General features: G+C 37.4%; 2 protein-coding genes across 6 annotated transcripts in view; one reads left to right on the top strand and one right to left on the bottom strand.

The window, feature by feature from the left end:
- The first annotated feature begins 4211 nt into the window (after positions 1-4211).
- Positions 4212-12282, top strand: LOC129235597 (sphingomyelin phosphodiesterase 1). The gene is made up of 6 exons (XM_054869518.1): positions 4212-4332; positions 7825-8734; positions 8793-9330; positions 10819-10998; positions 11057-11206; positions 11967-12282. Exons 1-6 carry the CDS (start codon positions 4221-4223, stop codon positions 12123-12125), a joined length of 2049 nt encoding a protein of 682 aa, XP_054725493.1. The 5' UTR covers positions 4212-4220; the 3' UTR covers positions 12126-12282.
- A 2196-nt stretch (positions 12283-14478) lies between these two features.
- The window catches only part of LOC129235596 (corticotropin-releasing factor-binding protein), a 63642-nt gene continuing 62591 nt past the window's right edge, over positions 14479-15529 (bottom strand). For 4 of the 5 annotated variants that reach the window (XM_054869516.1, XM_054869514.1, XM_054869515.1 and 1 more), the window contains 3 exons: positions 15368-15528; positions 15204-15306; positions 14479-15139 (listed from right to left, as the gene is read on the bottom strand). In XM_054869516.1, coding sequence (XP_054725491.1) covers positions 15000-15139; positions 15204-15306; positions 15368-15528 — 404 coding nt within the window. In that variant the 3' untranslated portion in view covers positions 14479-14999. The remainder of the gene's footprint in view (positions 15140-15203; positions 15307-15367; position 15529) is intronic. The other variant, XR_008581594.1, reaches the window with a different exon arrangement.

Genomic DNA, 15529 nt, shown 5'->3' with positions numbered 1-15529 from the left:
TGAGCGCTTGGAACGTTCCTATGAGCGTTTCGAGTGTAAAGTGTCTTGAAAAAGGCAAATCGATGATGTTGCCTCTTAGTGTTGTTGACTTATTAACGCCTGATGCAAATCGAAATTGAACATATCTTTCATGAATTTGATAAATGTTTCGTAATTTTTCACGTTTGTGTAAATGTAACTTGACCAATTCCATTGCGATTCGATTTACCTCCTTCTCTATATCCATACAAAATATCTATCAAACAAATAAAATTAAAATTTTGTTTTGAAAATTGCAACCATTACATCAATATTTTCTTATGACGTTGTCACGTTAAACTATCGTCAGTAAAGCGACTTTACAGACAACCTCTTTTTTAATTCTATTTATGTCTTGGCTTGGTCATGTCTTTTGTCTTAGCTTTGCTATGATTTTATGTCTTTGTCTGAATCTATTACTGAAGTGAAGTAATTTATTACGAAAAGTCACAAAATTAATATTTCTTTTTATCAATTAAAGTGTTAAGAGTGGTATCCTCCAAGCCTGGCCTAATCTTATTTTATACAAAACCAGCAGATGAGAAGCCACTTTTGCTTCAACAGATAGATGGTAGAAATTGCAATGCTTTCTGCAGCATCGAGTATTTTTTTAGCTGCATAAGATTACTATGGTTTGACAGCTGAGAATGGCCAACTGTTTTGACATTTCTGCTCAGTAAGGTTTGGCAAGTCATCATGAATCGTTTGACGCCAGAACAAGGCTTCCAAATTGTGGAAATTTACTCCGAAAAAAATAAAACTGAATCTGTTCGCGAAGTTCATAGAACGAAGTGTTGAAGATGATGCCGGAATGTCGATTCGTTGTTGTTGTTCTCAACTTATTGGCGTTTGTTGTTCGACTACGTGGAAAATTTTATGTAAGGGTCTAGGTTTACGTACATATAAAATACAGCTCGTACAGAATTACAGCCAAATTGCGTCGCATTTTTGAATGGGCTCATTTAGGTTTATTATTCAGATTTATAGAAAAAGCCAGTCAAAAATTGGACTGATTGGACAAAATTTGTAACTCGTAGCCGCGACGGACTCATGCCGAATACCATATTAAAAAAAATGTCATGCGATTTTGTACTAGACTGTAATAAAAAAAATCATTATAAAAATATTTCTGTTTCGTATTATCACTTTAAGTTCTTAAACTCTTAAAAAAAATACCCTTAGAAACAATACATGAAATGCGAACTCTACTGTTTTATAAAAAGGGTGTTGCCAACACTCAACCAAAGTTAAAATGAAGAAACATTTTCCTCAAAAAAGAGTATTTTTGTAATATAAATTTTATAAAAAAAATACGAATAACAATTCCGGTATTTTCAGAATTTAAAAAAAGCCGGTATCCCGGAATCCCGAACGACATCCCTAATGTGCACTATTAAGTATTTGTTAGCAAATCATAAATAAAATAATTCAACTGCAAGTACCAAACACGTCACTCGTGTATTTATAAAAGCTGTTGCTAGTAATTAAAAACATTTATGTTTTCAGAAAAGTAATTGATATTGGGTAAATAAGTTTGTTTGTTGTACAGGGTCTTTCAAGTGGAGGTTTATTTTTCAATAGTATTTGGTTGTGACAGTTGTCACAGTTTATTGGCATCTCTTTTGGCAGATGTTAAGTAGAAAATACACAAAAAAGGGACTGAAGGAAGTTCGATTTTCGCAGCTTAAAATGCGCTTACTAGTCTTAGCAAAATGTCGATAGTGGGCGATAATTTTTTGAGACTATCGAAGTTACACCATTTTCAAAAAAGAAGGAACATTTGGCAACTGTAACCACGATTGACTTAAAAACCGAGAGTTTTTAGAGGTTGAGGTCTTCCAATTTAGATAACGAGTAACAAACCTCTACCACGCAATTTGGATAAGTTTTCTTCAAAATATGTTTCCACATATGAAAATTTACCATTACATTTTTTTCAGCTTTATGAAGGCTTACTAAAGGTAGAGTTTATGTGAATAAACCAGAAACAATTATATATATATGTAATTATAATTGATATGATTGAAGCGTACACCCTTTTTGGGTGTTTGGCCGAGCTCCTTCTTCTATTTTTGGTGTGCGTCTTGTTGTTGTTCCACAAATGGAGAGACCTACAGTTTCAAGCCGATTCTGAACGGCAAATATTTTTTATGAACAGCTTTTTCATGGCAGAAATACACTCGGAGATTTGCCTTTGCCTGCCGAGTGGCGACCGCTATTAGAAAAAGCTTCTTCACCGAGATTTGAACTTACGTTCTCTCTGAATTCCGAATGGTAGCCACGCACCAATACGGCGGCCGCCATCAGAACCCATTAACGCACTGAAAGATAAACATTTGATGTGAAAAAGTCCTCGTCTGTTAGATGTTTGGCCAAGCTCCTCCACCATTTGGTGGTGTGCATCTTGGTGTTGTTCCACAACTGGTGCGAAATAAAATTTTACGCTGCCCTCGAATGGTAGATGGTTTTTAATGAGGCACTTTTTCATGGCAGAAATAAACGAGGAGGCTTTACCATTGTCTGCCGCGTAGTGGTCACTAATAAAAAATCGTGCTCATAGTGGGTTTCAAGCCCAGGTCCTGCCGAATGGTAGTCCCGCATAAACTCATTCGGCTACAACGGCCGTTTCAATTATGTCCTGAAAGTTTCACTAAAAAAGTCTACATCTGACGTGCCCAATGGGGCGTTTGAAAAGTTTCATTTGTCATTCTTAAAGTGTAGATCATTAAATATGAATATGAGTATGTGCATAAACATATAATGAATTCCGATTAAAAATATTTAGGTGTTTAATGAAACCTATTGTAAAAAATTAAACTTGGAAGGCCCTGTACTTTTGCACTCAACAGCAATGGCAATAAAACAGAAATTGAGATCTTAATGATTGCACCTGCTGGGGTATAATTTCTTCCATGCACTGTTTGTTCGAATACTGTATATGTGCATAATTGTTGTACTAGTAGTGGTAGTAATTGTTATTGCTGTTATTGTTGTGGAAACAACAATACTTTAACAAAATTTCTTTCGCAAAAATACCGAGGGCTCATATCAGAAGACATAAATTCATGTACAACTGAGAGCTGGTAGTTTCATTTATAGCTCGCAGCGGTTGTCGTGCCACAACCTGGGTTAGGTCGAACGTGTTTCAGAAGGATGGCGAGGAGTTTTCTGATCCTGATCCTGCGTCGCAATGCTTTGTATTATAGCGAATCGACTAAAATCGTAAACTCAAAAGTTTTTTCAGGAGATTTAAAATGGTCTTGCGCTATGAAGGTACAACAATGAACTGCAAGTGACCACAATGTACTAAAAGTTTATCAAATGAGAGGGATGTTTACGGACCACAGTTAGCGAAAATTTTTCGTATTTGCATTAGCGCTAGTAGATGGCGAAATGTACAATTATTTATACGAGTATATACTGTAATATATTGACTCAATATATTATACATAACATAAAGAATTTCAAGGCTATTTTCAGAGACTCGCCGTATGAAAGCTGCAAGTGTCTAACTTGAGCTTTAAATCCGGATGATCGCCGCAAGTGGTTCCAGTCCCAAAAAACCTACAGACAATGGCTTGGCATCTTTTTATTAATATTGATCTCCTGTGAAATTTGTATATTTTGAAGCTTGTGGTTATACATATAAAAAACAGAGGGACTAACGACGCCAGTGGTGAAAGTGTGATATTATAACCAGAATAAAGCTGGGGAAAAAGATTTTTTTATTATCTTGTGAGCCTCGTTTTTACTATTGTATGAACCGGGAACGCATTTACGATTTTCAACTTATAGCATTTATCAATCTCTTGACGTAATAGCTTACGTCATTTTAGCTACAAAAATGTTTAAAGAAAACTATTCTGCATTCAAATCAAAAGTCAGGTCAATTATAAATATTAAGCCATATAGGTTTGCTATAAAATTCTTAACTATAATCGGAAAAAATACTTATTTCTATATTAATTATCAGGGGTAATTTCTTTCTTCAGTTATGTGGATTTTCCTACAGGGCATATTATGAAGAGTTTTAGTGCGTTAATGGATTAAAATGGGGTTTATTTTTGCAATAGATTTGGTTGTGCAATTATTAACTGATAAAAGTTTGCGAACTTTGCCGTATACCTTAAGAAAATATGTTTGGATTATTGGGTTAGTCCATTTTTGACTCGGGTCCATGAACGTTCGAGAAAAGCTTGAAAATGCTATTTGCTTCACTGTGTGTTAGCCTCTTGGCGATTTGTAGTGCCTTAATAGTGTCAGGTGCTCCGTGGAATTTTACTGAGGATAATGGAATGCTTTCAGCGATGTCGGGTAAGTGAGATTAAAAATATATATCTATGAGATTAAAAATATGTATCTATGAAATTGTGAGAAAACAACTTATTGAGCTACATATATTTCTTTATTCATTCATATCAAGACCTTACGATCCATCACTTTTCTTAATCTGAAATAATGATTTACGACATAAATGAATTCATTATTATTAATTAACGCGTAGGAAAGTCTAAAATCGGTTTTAAGTGCACAAATTCTACGTTAAAACTAGGTAGGTAGGCATCGTGGCTGTCGGTTGACACACCTAGGCCTGCTGTAGGCCCATTGTGATACCACCAGGGCTGCCCCTTCTCCTCACTCTACATTGTCCTCATTGAACCAAACTGTGGCTTTAATATATCTAACAAGACTTGCTATTTTTATTTATATTGCCAACTTCTGCCAAGTTATTCAGGGAACTTTTTCCTAAAATATTGAACCTTCTTCTATCCAGAGCAATGCACCCGCATAGAAAGTGTTCTATAGTATCTTTTTCTTGAATGTCGTTACAGCTTCTACAATAGGCGTTACAGGCTGCTCCCAGTCTACTGGCATGTCTGCCAATCAGACAATGCCCTGTTAGGACCCCGAGAAGATTTCTCATATTTTTACTGTTTAGTTTCAACAGTCGATTTGTGCGGCCCATGTTCCATTCCGGTTACGTCATTCTACTAGTTGCACAGGTCAGGGACTGAGACCATAGCCTGTTGGCAGCACTGATAGTGTGTTTATCTATAAGCATCTTACAAGTACCTAAAGGTATAGGTATGTTCGCTTTGTCTGGTTGGATCGGTAATGTGGTACCCCATCTCGCTAGTTCAGCTCCTTTGCAGTTGCCTTCTATGTCTCTATTAACCCGCACCCAGAGCAGGTTTATTACAAAGTACTGTGATAAGTACTGTGTCAGAACGTCGATACTGTCTTCCAGTTAATGTTAGGCGATTTTACAGCTTTCAGGGCCGATTGGCTATCTGAATATATATGTATTTATATCTGTTGTGGTGAGGAGACTTTTATTTAGGGCTAGCAAGCCTTCTCTGATAGCCAATATTTCAGCTTGAAATACACTGCAGTGATCCGGTAACGGGAATGAGATGTTGGCATTCATTCCTTCAGAATGGAGGCCTACACCTACTTGATCATTTAGCTTGGAACCATCAGTATAGATGCTGATTCAGCTTCTATTGTCCATTACCCCATTGTCCCAATCTTCTCTTGTTGGGAAAGTTTGTTTTAAAGGACTACAAAAGTCTGTCGTTTGATGTAGGAAGGGGTAACCTAAGTGCCGATTTCGCTGCCAGCTGTTTGCTGTAGGCCTCAATCGGTAATAAGTGCAGCATGACATTAATCGCCGCCGTGGGTGTAGTAGTCCGCTAATGTAGAGACTAGCACCACTTTGAATACTTTCTAGGCGTTTTACTGTCGTTCTTTTCTCAAGTGTTGGCCACCAACTGCTTTTTTTACTCTATCATTAATCATTTGTTTCCACGAGAGCTTCCTATCTAATACTAGCCCTAGGTAGCTCGCCTCTTCCCCAATTGACAGTGTGATTCCCTCAAGGGTAGGCCACTCATTTAATAATTGTAAGTAAACATTCTGCTTATTTGAAAAATGATGCTGTTGTTATTGTAATAATGAATATAAGTATGGAAGTTATGTGTATTTATGGAACAAAATATGAGTTAAATGACCGCCTCAGAGCCATGGTACATATATATTTTTAAACAAATTTTAATTACATTTTAGACTAGCATCGTTCACTGTAGCTACATAACTTTTTTTTCAAACAACACTAAAGAAATAAATCAAAGTAGCATCATTTAGCGGTAAAATCGTATAAAGGGTTTTCCAATAACAGGTGTTATTTTGAATAGCCCGCTATTTCAGTAGATGTCACTTTTGAAGCTGTCATTTTTTGATGTTTGACAAGTAGAAACTACGCCATTAATAGAAATGGAACGATACACGCTTAAACAACGGATTGAAATTATTAAACTTCACTATAAAAATGGTGAAAATTTGGCAGAGACGGTTCGTAAAACTCGAACATTTTTGGGTCATCGTGAAGCACCTTGTCGGGCCGCAATACAGAAATTGGTGAAAAAATTCGAGAAGTTGGGACAAGTTAGTGATTTGAAGAATAAAACCCATGCACGTCACTCAAGAACAGCCGAAAATATTGCTGTTTTAGCCGAGAGTGTTGAAGAAAACCCAGGTTTGCCCATTCCTCGTCGTTCTTTCGAATTAGGCATTCCCCAAACGTCATTCCACCGTATTTTGCATAAAGATTTGGGTCTTAAGGCTTATAAAGTCCAGTTAAGTGTCTTTGCTGATTGGGTCGTTGAAATGCATGAAAATGATCCGGAATTCCATCGAAAAATCATCTTGAGTGATAAGGCCCATTTCCACCTCGGTGGCTTCGTCAACAAGCAAAATTGTCGGATCTCGGGCTGTGAAAATCCAAGAGTTATTGTTGAAAAGCATCTCTAGTATCAAAGTATGACTGCTTGGCGCGGTTTATAGCCCGGCGGAGTCATTGGACCTTACTTTTTCGAAAATGAAGCTGGAACAACAGTTACGGCGAATGGATTGCGCTATCGAGTGATGATTAACGATTTTTTATGGCCGGAATTGGATGGTATTGATCTGGGCAACGTTTGTTTTCAAGAAGACGGCGCTACGTGCCACACAAGCAACGAAACCATTGATATTTTACGGGAATAACACCTCTTATTGGAGAACTCTTTACGTATACATACTCGTACTATACAAATGCAGCAGCTGTGTGAGATTTTTCAAAGCATCTTCTCAACATCAGCGTTCGTTCATTCGTGACATCTACTAACCAACTCTTACTTAAATTTTAAATAGGCGGTCATTCGGCTCTATACCTAATCAACGGTCGAACTCTCTGCAATGACCGTTGTTATAATTACTTTTGTATTTTGGTACACAAAAAGAAATTGTGTGGTTCGCGAGATATTGTGGCTTGTTGCGATTATGACAATCGTGAAGCAGAAGTTTATGTTACATCTTGATATTTTTTAGTGTTTCATGCATGGATAGTCGAACCTACGTACCTCCGAATGAAAGTTACGCACCAACGATATAATTTTATCGCTATTATAAAAGCCAAAGGACTAGCAATTAATGATTAAGGCGCAAATGTAGTTTTCCTTAAATTTAATTGCCTTTTTTCTTTTAAATTTAAATAATATTGGAAATAAAATCAAAGGAATATACGTAAGTGTATTGATCGGATTTACTCTAAAGCTAAATATTTGGGTTTTTGCTAAGTACACGAGATCTACTTTTACTACCACCACTGTAAAATCTGAGGCAAATACCTTCAAATTTATATAACTTAAATAAAAATTGTATTTTTAAGAAAATTGAAATAGCACCAGATTAACAATATATGACATTGATTGTTTAGTATTTATTTGAAATTTGTAATTTCCTTCTTTATCAAAATTTCGAATGTAGATGAAGTTGCTCGCAAATTTTCCAAAGAGTACACAGCTTATCTGAAGACGGGCATCGAATCGCCTGTGTTGCGTCAGATTTCTAATGAAATGGCATCCACGCACTCACAGAAGGACATTTTCACAAAGAATATCGGGGACTTGCGCGCTGTTGATCAATTTGTCGTATGCACAACTTGTCGTGCCACTTTGAGTGTGTTGGGCGACATGTTTCGTGACCCTGAAGGTGAATTGAATGGCGAATCGGCGAAAGAGAATTCAAAGAAGGTGATGCTCGATATTTGTGATCGCTTCAATCTGCAAACTGAGGAAGTTTGTTCTGGATTGTTCGAATTGAATTGGCCTGTTCTGGATTATATCATTCAAAACACAGTGGCTGATACGCGTAGCTTATGCGGTACATTGCCAATACATTTTTGTAAAGTGAGGCAGGAAGAGTACAATTTTACACTGAGCATTGACGCTAGTGGATCTGTAATTGATGGCCCCAAAAGTGACATACCGGCTAAGAGCAGTGACGACTTGAAAATATTACATTTGACTGATATACACTACGATCCCGAATATGAGCCGGGTGCACTGGCGGATTGCCCAGAGCCGATGTGTTGCCAACGAAGCTCCCTATCCGGTGTGGTGGAGTCAAGTAAACAAGCTGGATATTGGGGTGACTATCGTGATTGCGACGCACCGCTGCATGTAGTTGAGCACGCCTTTGACCATATTGTGGATACCCACTCGAATATCGATTATATATATCAAACCGGGGATGTTGTGCCACATATCCCTTGGGCAACAACGCAAACTGGTAATATGGATATAATGACGAAAATCAATCAATTAATTATGGAGAAATTCACGGGTATCCCCGTGTATCCGAATGTAGGGAACCACGAATCACACCCGTCAAATGTGTAAAAAAGTGAGTGTAAAAAATTTCCATTTCATAAAATGTTCTCGGTCTTTTTCCAGTTTTGGTGCCATCGATACACCGGATGAAATCAACGTCAAGTGGCTGTACGAGCATCTGTGGTCGCTTTGGTCCACTTGGCTGCCAGCTGAGGCCGAAAACACCGTTCTCAAAGGCGGCTATTACACCGCTTCGCCAAAGTCAGGCTTCCGCGTGATTTCTTTAAACAACAACGATTGTTATCTATACAACTGGTGGATCTATCTCAACGGGAGTATTGCCATCGAACAATTGGAATGGCTACACGACACACTGCTCGCAGCCGAGAAGGCTGGTGAATATGTCCACATATTGGCGCACATTCCATCTGGTGATGTCGACTGTTGGACTGTGTGGGCGCGTGAGTACAACCGTGTTATTGAGCGGTTCAGTCACATCATTGGCGGCATCTTCAATGGTCATACACACGTGGATGAGTTGAACGTACATTACACGTCAAAGGGTCATGCGGTGGCTGTCTCCTGGAACGGAGGCAGTTTGACAACTTATTCTAATAAAAATTCAAACTATGTCGTATATGAGGTCGAACCTAAGAGCTTGGTGGGTATAATAGCCATAAAACTGTGAAAAACACAATTTCTATACGAAGCCCACCCCTACCCTAAGCGATATTAAATGACCTTAACGGTAAAACATCCAAATAGGATTTATTTCAATATGTCGAATTTTATTTTATTTTTATAGAACATTTAAAATAAGTACCCACTGTGAGAAACTTCGAAAAATATTCAAGTAGTATTTGTACTAGTACCCACTTGTTCCAACGGGATTCCAATTTGTGAATTCCATCCCTGAAGCGAGCATCTGGAAGGCCTGCAAAATACCACAGCTGCACGCACGCATTTTTTAAGTCTGGAAACCGATGGAAGTCGCTAGGGGTCAAATCTCTTGAAAATGGTGGGTGACATGGGGGACAGTGTGGCGTGAGTCTTGATGTTGTTTCACAAATGGAGGGACCTACACTTTAAGTCGACTCAAAACGGCAAATATATTTTCTGAGTAGCTTTTTCATGGCAGAAATACTGTCGGAGGTTTGCTATTGCCTGCCGAGGGGCGACCGCTATTAGAAAAAACTTTTTCCTCTTTGTTCACGATGTTTTCTTCTTTTAGCTGGTCTAAAAAGTTACAATAATATTCAGAATTTATTGTTTTACCAGTTTGCAAATAATTCGCAAACAAATTTCCTTTCCAATCCCAAAAATGAATACTAACACCTTCCTCGCCGATTTCTGGGCACGAACTCGTTTCGGGCCCGAAGAACCAGGTTAAGAACACTTTTTAACCTCTTGTTTTGATTTACGATTATGGTGATTGTCTCATCCATAGTGACGAATCGGTGCACGAAATCCACTTTATTCTTTCGAAAACGCTCTAAATTTTGCTGAGAAAGTCGCATTCGACACCCCTTGTGCACACAACTTTCTGAAATCTAATACTTCAATTAAAATATGGCTTACACTGCCCAATGAAATGTCTAGGGCTTCTACTAAATCTCTTGCAGTCAGATGATATTCCAATACGATATTCTGTATTTTTCGTCCTTGTATAGGACGTCCTTGACGTGGATCGTCTTCAAGGCTTGTACGGCCACATTTAAATTAAGCAACCCATTTTCCTACTGTACACTTTCAGCATTCGTTCATAAATTTTCTTTGTTTCGAAACCTGTCAAAAACGAAAATCTAGCAATTTTACAGGTTTGAAATAGTTGAAAGAAATAATAGCAAAATGTTCATCGGGCGAACGCCTCTGCGACACAGGTTATCTTTCTAGTGTTAAACTCATTTCCCAAAAGAGTTACGAAAAAGGCAACAGATTTGAATAGTCTAAATGTTCTATAAAAATGTACCACGTAAAAATTTTTCTACATGCAGGCTTCCAAGGCAAACAGATTTTCGAAAAAGTTTAGTTCGAAAGCCTCCCACGATAGGAGTTTTACTTTTAAGGTTATATGTGCTGAAGCTATTATCGCAAAATCGTTGCATAGTGTGACGCAGTCTTCTTAGTTTTACACAAAAATTCTCCACAGCAAGTTGTTGACTATGAAACCTGGATTTTCGATTTGGAGAAGGCAAATGAGCTGGGCCAGAGTGCGAAGCCCCAATGGTTCAAAGAATATAGTTTATCTGAATTCACTGAAGATCTAAGTCCAAATGGTTTGGACGGGCTACTGGATCGGCTAGCTCGAAATCCGGAATTGTTGCGAAAGGTAAAAACATTAAACGATACATTTATGATTTCTTATGTTCATATTTAATCTTCTTAAGTACTGGCAGTATAAGTATACATCAGCGAAACCCCATCTGGATGTTGGATGTGATGATGGCTGCTTATCCAAAACTATCTGTCGCATGGCGGTAACCGTTTATGATCAGAAAAAGCGCTGTAAGGAACTACAGGAAATATTGAAAGAAAATGTGAGTACCGATCATTTGAATGAATGCATTTCTAGTTATATCGGGTGGTTTTTAAGAGCTTGGGAACTTCAAATGAAACAGAAATATTGTTGGAATGATGTTTTTTTATTATATGCCCGTCACGGCTACGAGTTACATGGCCCATTCGATCAGTCCAATAAATCGATTCTTAAGCGCGCTGTATGGCAACTTAGGCCTTCGAAGTTTAGCTAATTAATTTTTGGAAACAAAAATGCAGGCAACATGGCTCGTTATCGCTCGCGAATCACCGTAACGGCATCTACTTCCTCATTTAAGAAGGAACTAAATACCGATGACCGATAACGCCAGCGCCTTCCTCATTTTGAAAGAAATAAGGGCCGATGATGCCGCCAGTGTGTAAGCCTTACGTAAAAAGGACAAAGTGTTCTATGAACTTCGCGAACAGATTTAGTTTTGCAAAGTATATTTTCACAATTTGGAAGGATTGTTCTGGCGTTGACTTGCCAAACCATACGGAACAGAAATGTGAACACAGTTGGAAATTTTTAGCTGCCACGCCATAGTTATCAATATCGAAAGTTCGTATGCAGCTAAAAGAACACCCCATATAAGTACCTTATTCATCCACGTTGTGTTTACCTATATACATATATACATTTTTAATTGGCGCATTCTGCGTTCGCTAGGTGTTTGGTCAAATTTTATGCAATTAACCCTATTTCTGTATATTTATGGACTTAAAAAATGTATTTTCTATTACGCTTTTCTTTTGGAATAGCTGCCGACTGAAACCACGGAATCATCGACCACTGAAATTCTGACCACTGAAGGACCATCTACCACAGAAGATCCCTCTGGCGACTCAGCTGTTATGATTTCCGCTACACAACTAACAACAATGGCAAGTTTCTTTGTTGTTGCAAGGTTGATATTCTAACCTTTTTTATAAATAAGTCAATTCTAAGATTTACTTTAATAAAGTGTACAACTAATTAACGCTGCAACAAAGTTAATTATTAGAATCTAAACGTGGGGTACTTGAGGCCAGTGAACGTTGGAACAAGAAAAAATATTGCCACGAAACAGAAATGTTAATACATTTTAATACCGTTTTAAATTTATAATGGAATAATTTTTTTACTGCGGTTAACAAAAATGTATAGTTTTAATAACTTCAAAAGGACTTACACCATTTTCAAAGTCAGCAAAAAGTAAAAATCTTACATTTAAAAAATAATTACTAAGGGATTTCAATTGAAACAACCCATTTTTTTAATTAATTTTTGTTTTTTTTTTAATATTGCAACAATAAAAAAAAAAACATATAAGGGCTTTATCTCAACATTTACTATTCAACCAAAATTTTTTATACTCTTACTATTAATATATTTGAACTTTTTTCAAAATGATCAAGGATCAAGTTTTCGAATATAGTCGTGGTGTATGGAGGGACATATAGTAATCAGGAGGGATAATATATAAATTAATCGTATTTTTGGAATGTGATGAGTCTGAAAAGATGATATTGTATAAACGTGATAGTACTTTCGAAAGTTCTTAGTGATTTAAACTACTCACACTCACTAAATAAAGATTTATAGAACATTGCAAATGGTTTGAGATTTAAAACCTTTATCCAACATAGCTTCAAACAATTTCTTTCTTCACCACTGATATTTTTTCGTCTTCTTCTTTTTTTCGTCTTGTAAGGGTCTTGTAGAAACAAAATCAGCTTGTTCAATTTCATGGGGAAAAAATTGGACATACAGTATATCTTTTTTCTTATAGTTGGTTGGTTGGTCAAAGTGGTGATTCATCCAGAAAGCGCTTCCTCGCCATTTTGTTGCCACATTCTCGCTACCAACTTTTTTAGCGGTTATTTACAGCGTGACTATATCCAGTCTGTGCGGTTCAAGAACCTTGGAATGTTGTTGCCATCTGGGCCAGGTAGTTGTTCTCTTCTTCCGGTTGTTTACAATAGTGACAGTGTGTGTTGTGAGGGATGCCCATTTTGGCTGCTTGGTCTCCGACAGACGAAAAACCAGTTATGACTGCCGTGTCTCCGTGCGACCCGTCACTTTATGTTTATCCATGTTGACGTTTGTTTGAGGCTGTAGGTGGCCCATAACGTTCTGCTAATTTGCATGTCTTTTGGTTTCTCCGTATTTCGTCTATCCGTGATTCGGAGGTATTCCTATTTGGTTCCACCAGTTTAGAGGTTATTCTATCCGAATAAAGTGATTGAATTGCAGCTTGACTATCCGAAAGAACAGCAGTATTGCCCTTTAAAGAGAACTCTCGATATTTCCAAAATCGGTATCAGAATATACAAATTTGTGGTCGATAATCTCTACGCCGTTCTCGGAGAACTGAACAACATTAAAGCCAATATCAAATTTGTATTTAGCCCAGTGCACATATCGCCGTAGGCTATTACGAGTACATGTTGCTGCGAGGTTACATTTTCTAAATGCTACAAGTAACAAGAAGCAATTTCTTGGGCACCCCTCATTGATTTTATATTATATTCTATAATAAACGGAGAAAAACCGAAATTCCGGGAAAGTATAAAAATGAATATGCCAATTGCAATGTTGTCACACATATAAAAATGCACACTTCTGTTAGGTGTTTGGCCAAGCTCCTCCTCCTATTTGTGGTGCACGTCTTGATGTTGTTCCACAAATGGAGGGACCTACAGTTTCAAGCCGACTCCGAACGGCACATGGTTTTTATGAGGAGCTTTTTCATGGCAGAAATACACTCGGAGGTTTGTCATTGCCTGCCGAGGGGCGACCGCTATTAGAAAAATGTTTTTATTAATTTTGCTTTCACCGAGATTCGAACCAACGACCTCTCTGTGAATTCCGAATGGTAATCACGCACCAACCCATTCGGCTACGGCGGCCGCCAAAGAAATTACGTAGTACAATTTTTACCTAAATAGTAGAATGCCTTTGAGGAAAGTGGACTATATTTGAAACTTCATTAACTACGAAAACAAAACGGCTCAAACCAAACTTTAAGATCGGACTGAAAATGCCAGAGATATGACGAGAAATGTAAGATCTCCTATATTAGGTCAAAAAATATTTTTTTTTCGAAGGTGCTTGCAAAAATATCTTAGATTTGAAGGTTTACGCCGAACTTTTTTTGTCTTTTAGGGATACATTGCCAAAAGAAAAAATAGAAATAAACTTTCACTTACGCTGTACTCTTAAACCATACCATCCATAAATAAATCCGAAGCTGAGTTATATAATTTATATTTAATTGATATTTTTTCTTTCAGATTTATTATGAATAATTTTCACTACAATTACATTTAAGCACGTATTTATTATACATGTGCGTATACATACATATTTTTAACATTTGAATGCTATTTGGGGACCTAATAATGGAGGATTTCTAAACATATTGCGTTTGAATGCATACAGAGATCGGGGCTTCGAATACTTATATATACAATACTGGTTACCGAGCTTTACAAACAATTAGAATTCAAAGAAGCATTAAAAACTAATTTCATAGATATTTTCCTTTCTGTTGTTGCTGAGTTTGGTGTGCAGCTCAGTTTGTTATTTAGCTGGAAGCGTTTAATGAGGAGCGAGAATTTTCATCTAAGCGAATATTGTGGAGTATCTCTTGGTTATCACAAATGTAAATTGAAACAAAGAAACATAATTTTCACTCATATATGTACATTCATATGTATGTTTTTTGGTTATACTTCTATGAAATCTATTTCTGATGAGGCTGGTTATTATTATTTTCGGTGTTGCTTTCAGTAGCGTTTATTTTGTTAAATTTATAGCGCACATACAAGTGTGGCAATATCAAGATCATTTTCATCGGCTTTCCGTATCATTACAGCTGCGTAATTTTGATATCGTCCGGTAGAGATCAAACGCACCGTTGTCACTTCACAGAAGATGGCCTGTTCGGGTCCTGAATTAAAAACGATTTTAATATATAAAATCAGTATTTCTTACTATATATTTGATGAAATTACCCTGCTGATCAGCATAGCCGCAAACATCAGATGCCTTCTCCATTGCGAACGAGTCCAGTCCAGACGAGCCGCCGACCTCCAATCGATCCTCATGCATGCCGCACTATAATAATAAATGTCATTGAGTGAATTTTTCCAAACGCATTCCATCTTTATTGGCTTACGTCATAATTAACCTTTTCGCCACGCACGTTCTTGCCGCCTATTTTCAGATTGGCCACTGCCACCGTGGCTGGGAAGAGTGCGGAGATCGTGCAATTGCGCCGATAACCGAAATTAGCCATATTGAATACAGCGTTTGTGTCCTGTACCAGCACGTTGCAAGC

Source organism: Anastrepha obliqua, chromosome 1 (assembly GCF_027943255.1).
Source record: "Anastrepha obliqua isolate idAnaObli1 chromosome 1, idAnaObli1_1.0, whole genome shotgun sequence".
Taxonomy (NCBI): domain Eukaryota; kingdom Metazoa; phylum Arthropoda; class Insecta; order Diptera; family Tephritidae; genus Anastrepha; species Anastrepha obliqua.
Note: the sequence above shows the minus strand (reverse complement) of the source record. Positions and strands in the feature narration are given on the sequence as shown.

Coding starts and splice junctions, on each gene's coding strand:
- LOC129235597 (XM_054869518.1), top strand. CDS start 4,221: ATGCTATTTGCTTCACTGTGTGTTAGCCTCTTGGCGATTTGTAGTGCC. Junction 4,333..7,824: donor AATGCTTTCAGCGATGTCGG/GTAAGTGAGATT, acceptor TTTCGAATGTAG/ATGAAGTTGCTCGCAAATTT. Junction 11,207..11,966: donor AGGAAATATTGAAAGAAAAT/GTGAGTACCGAT, acceptor CTTTTGGAATAG/CTGCCGACTGAAACCACGGA.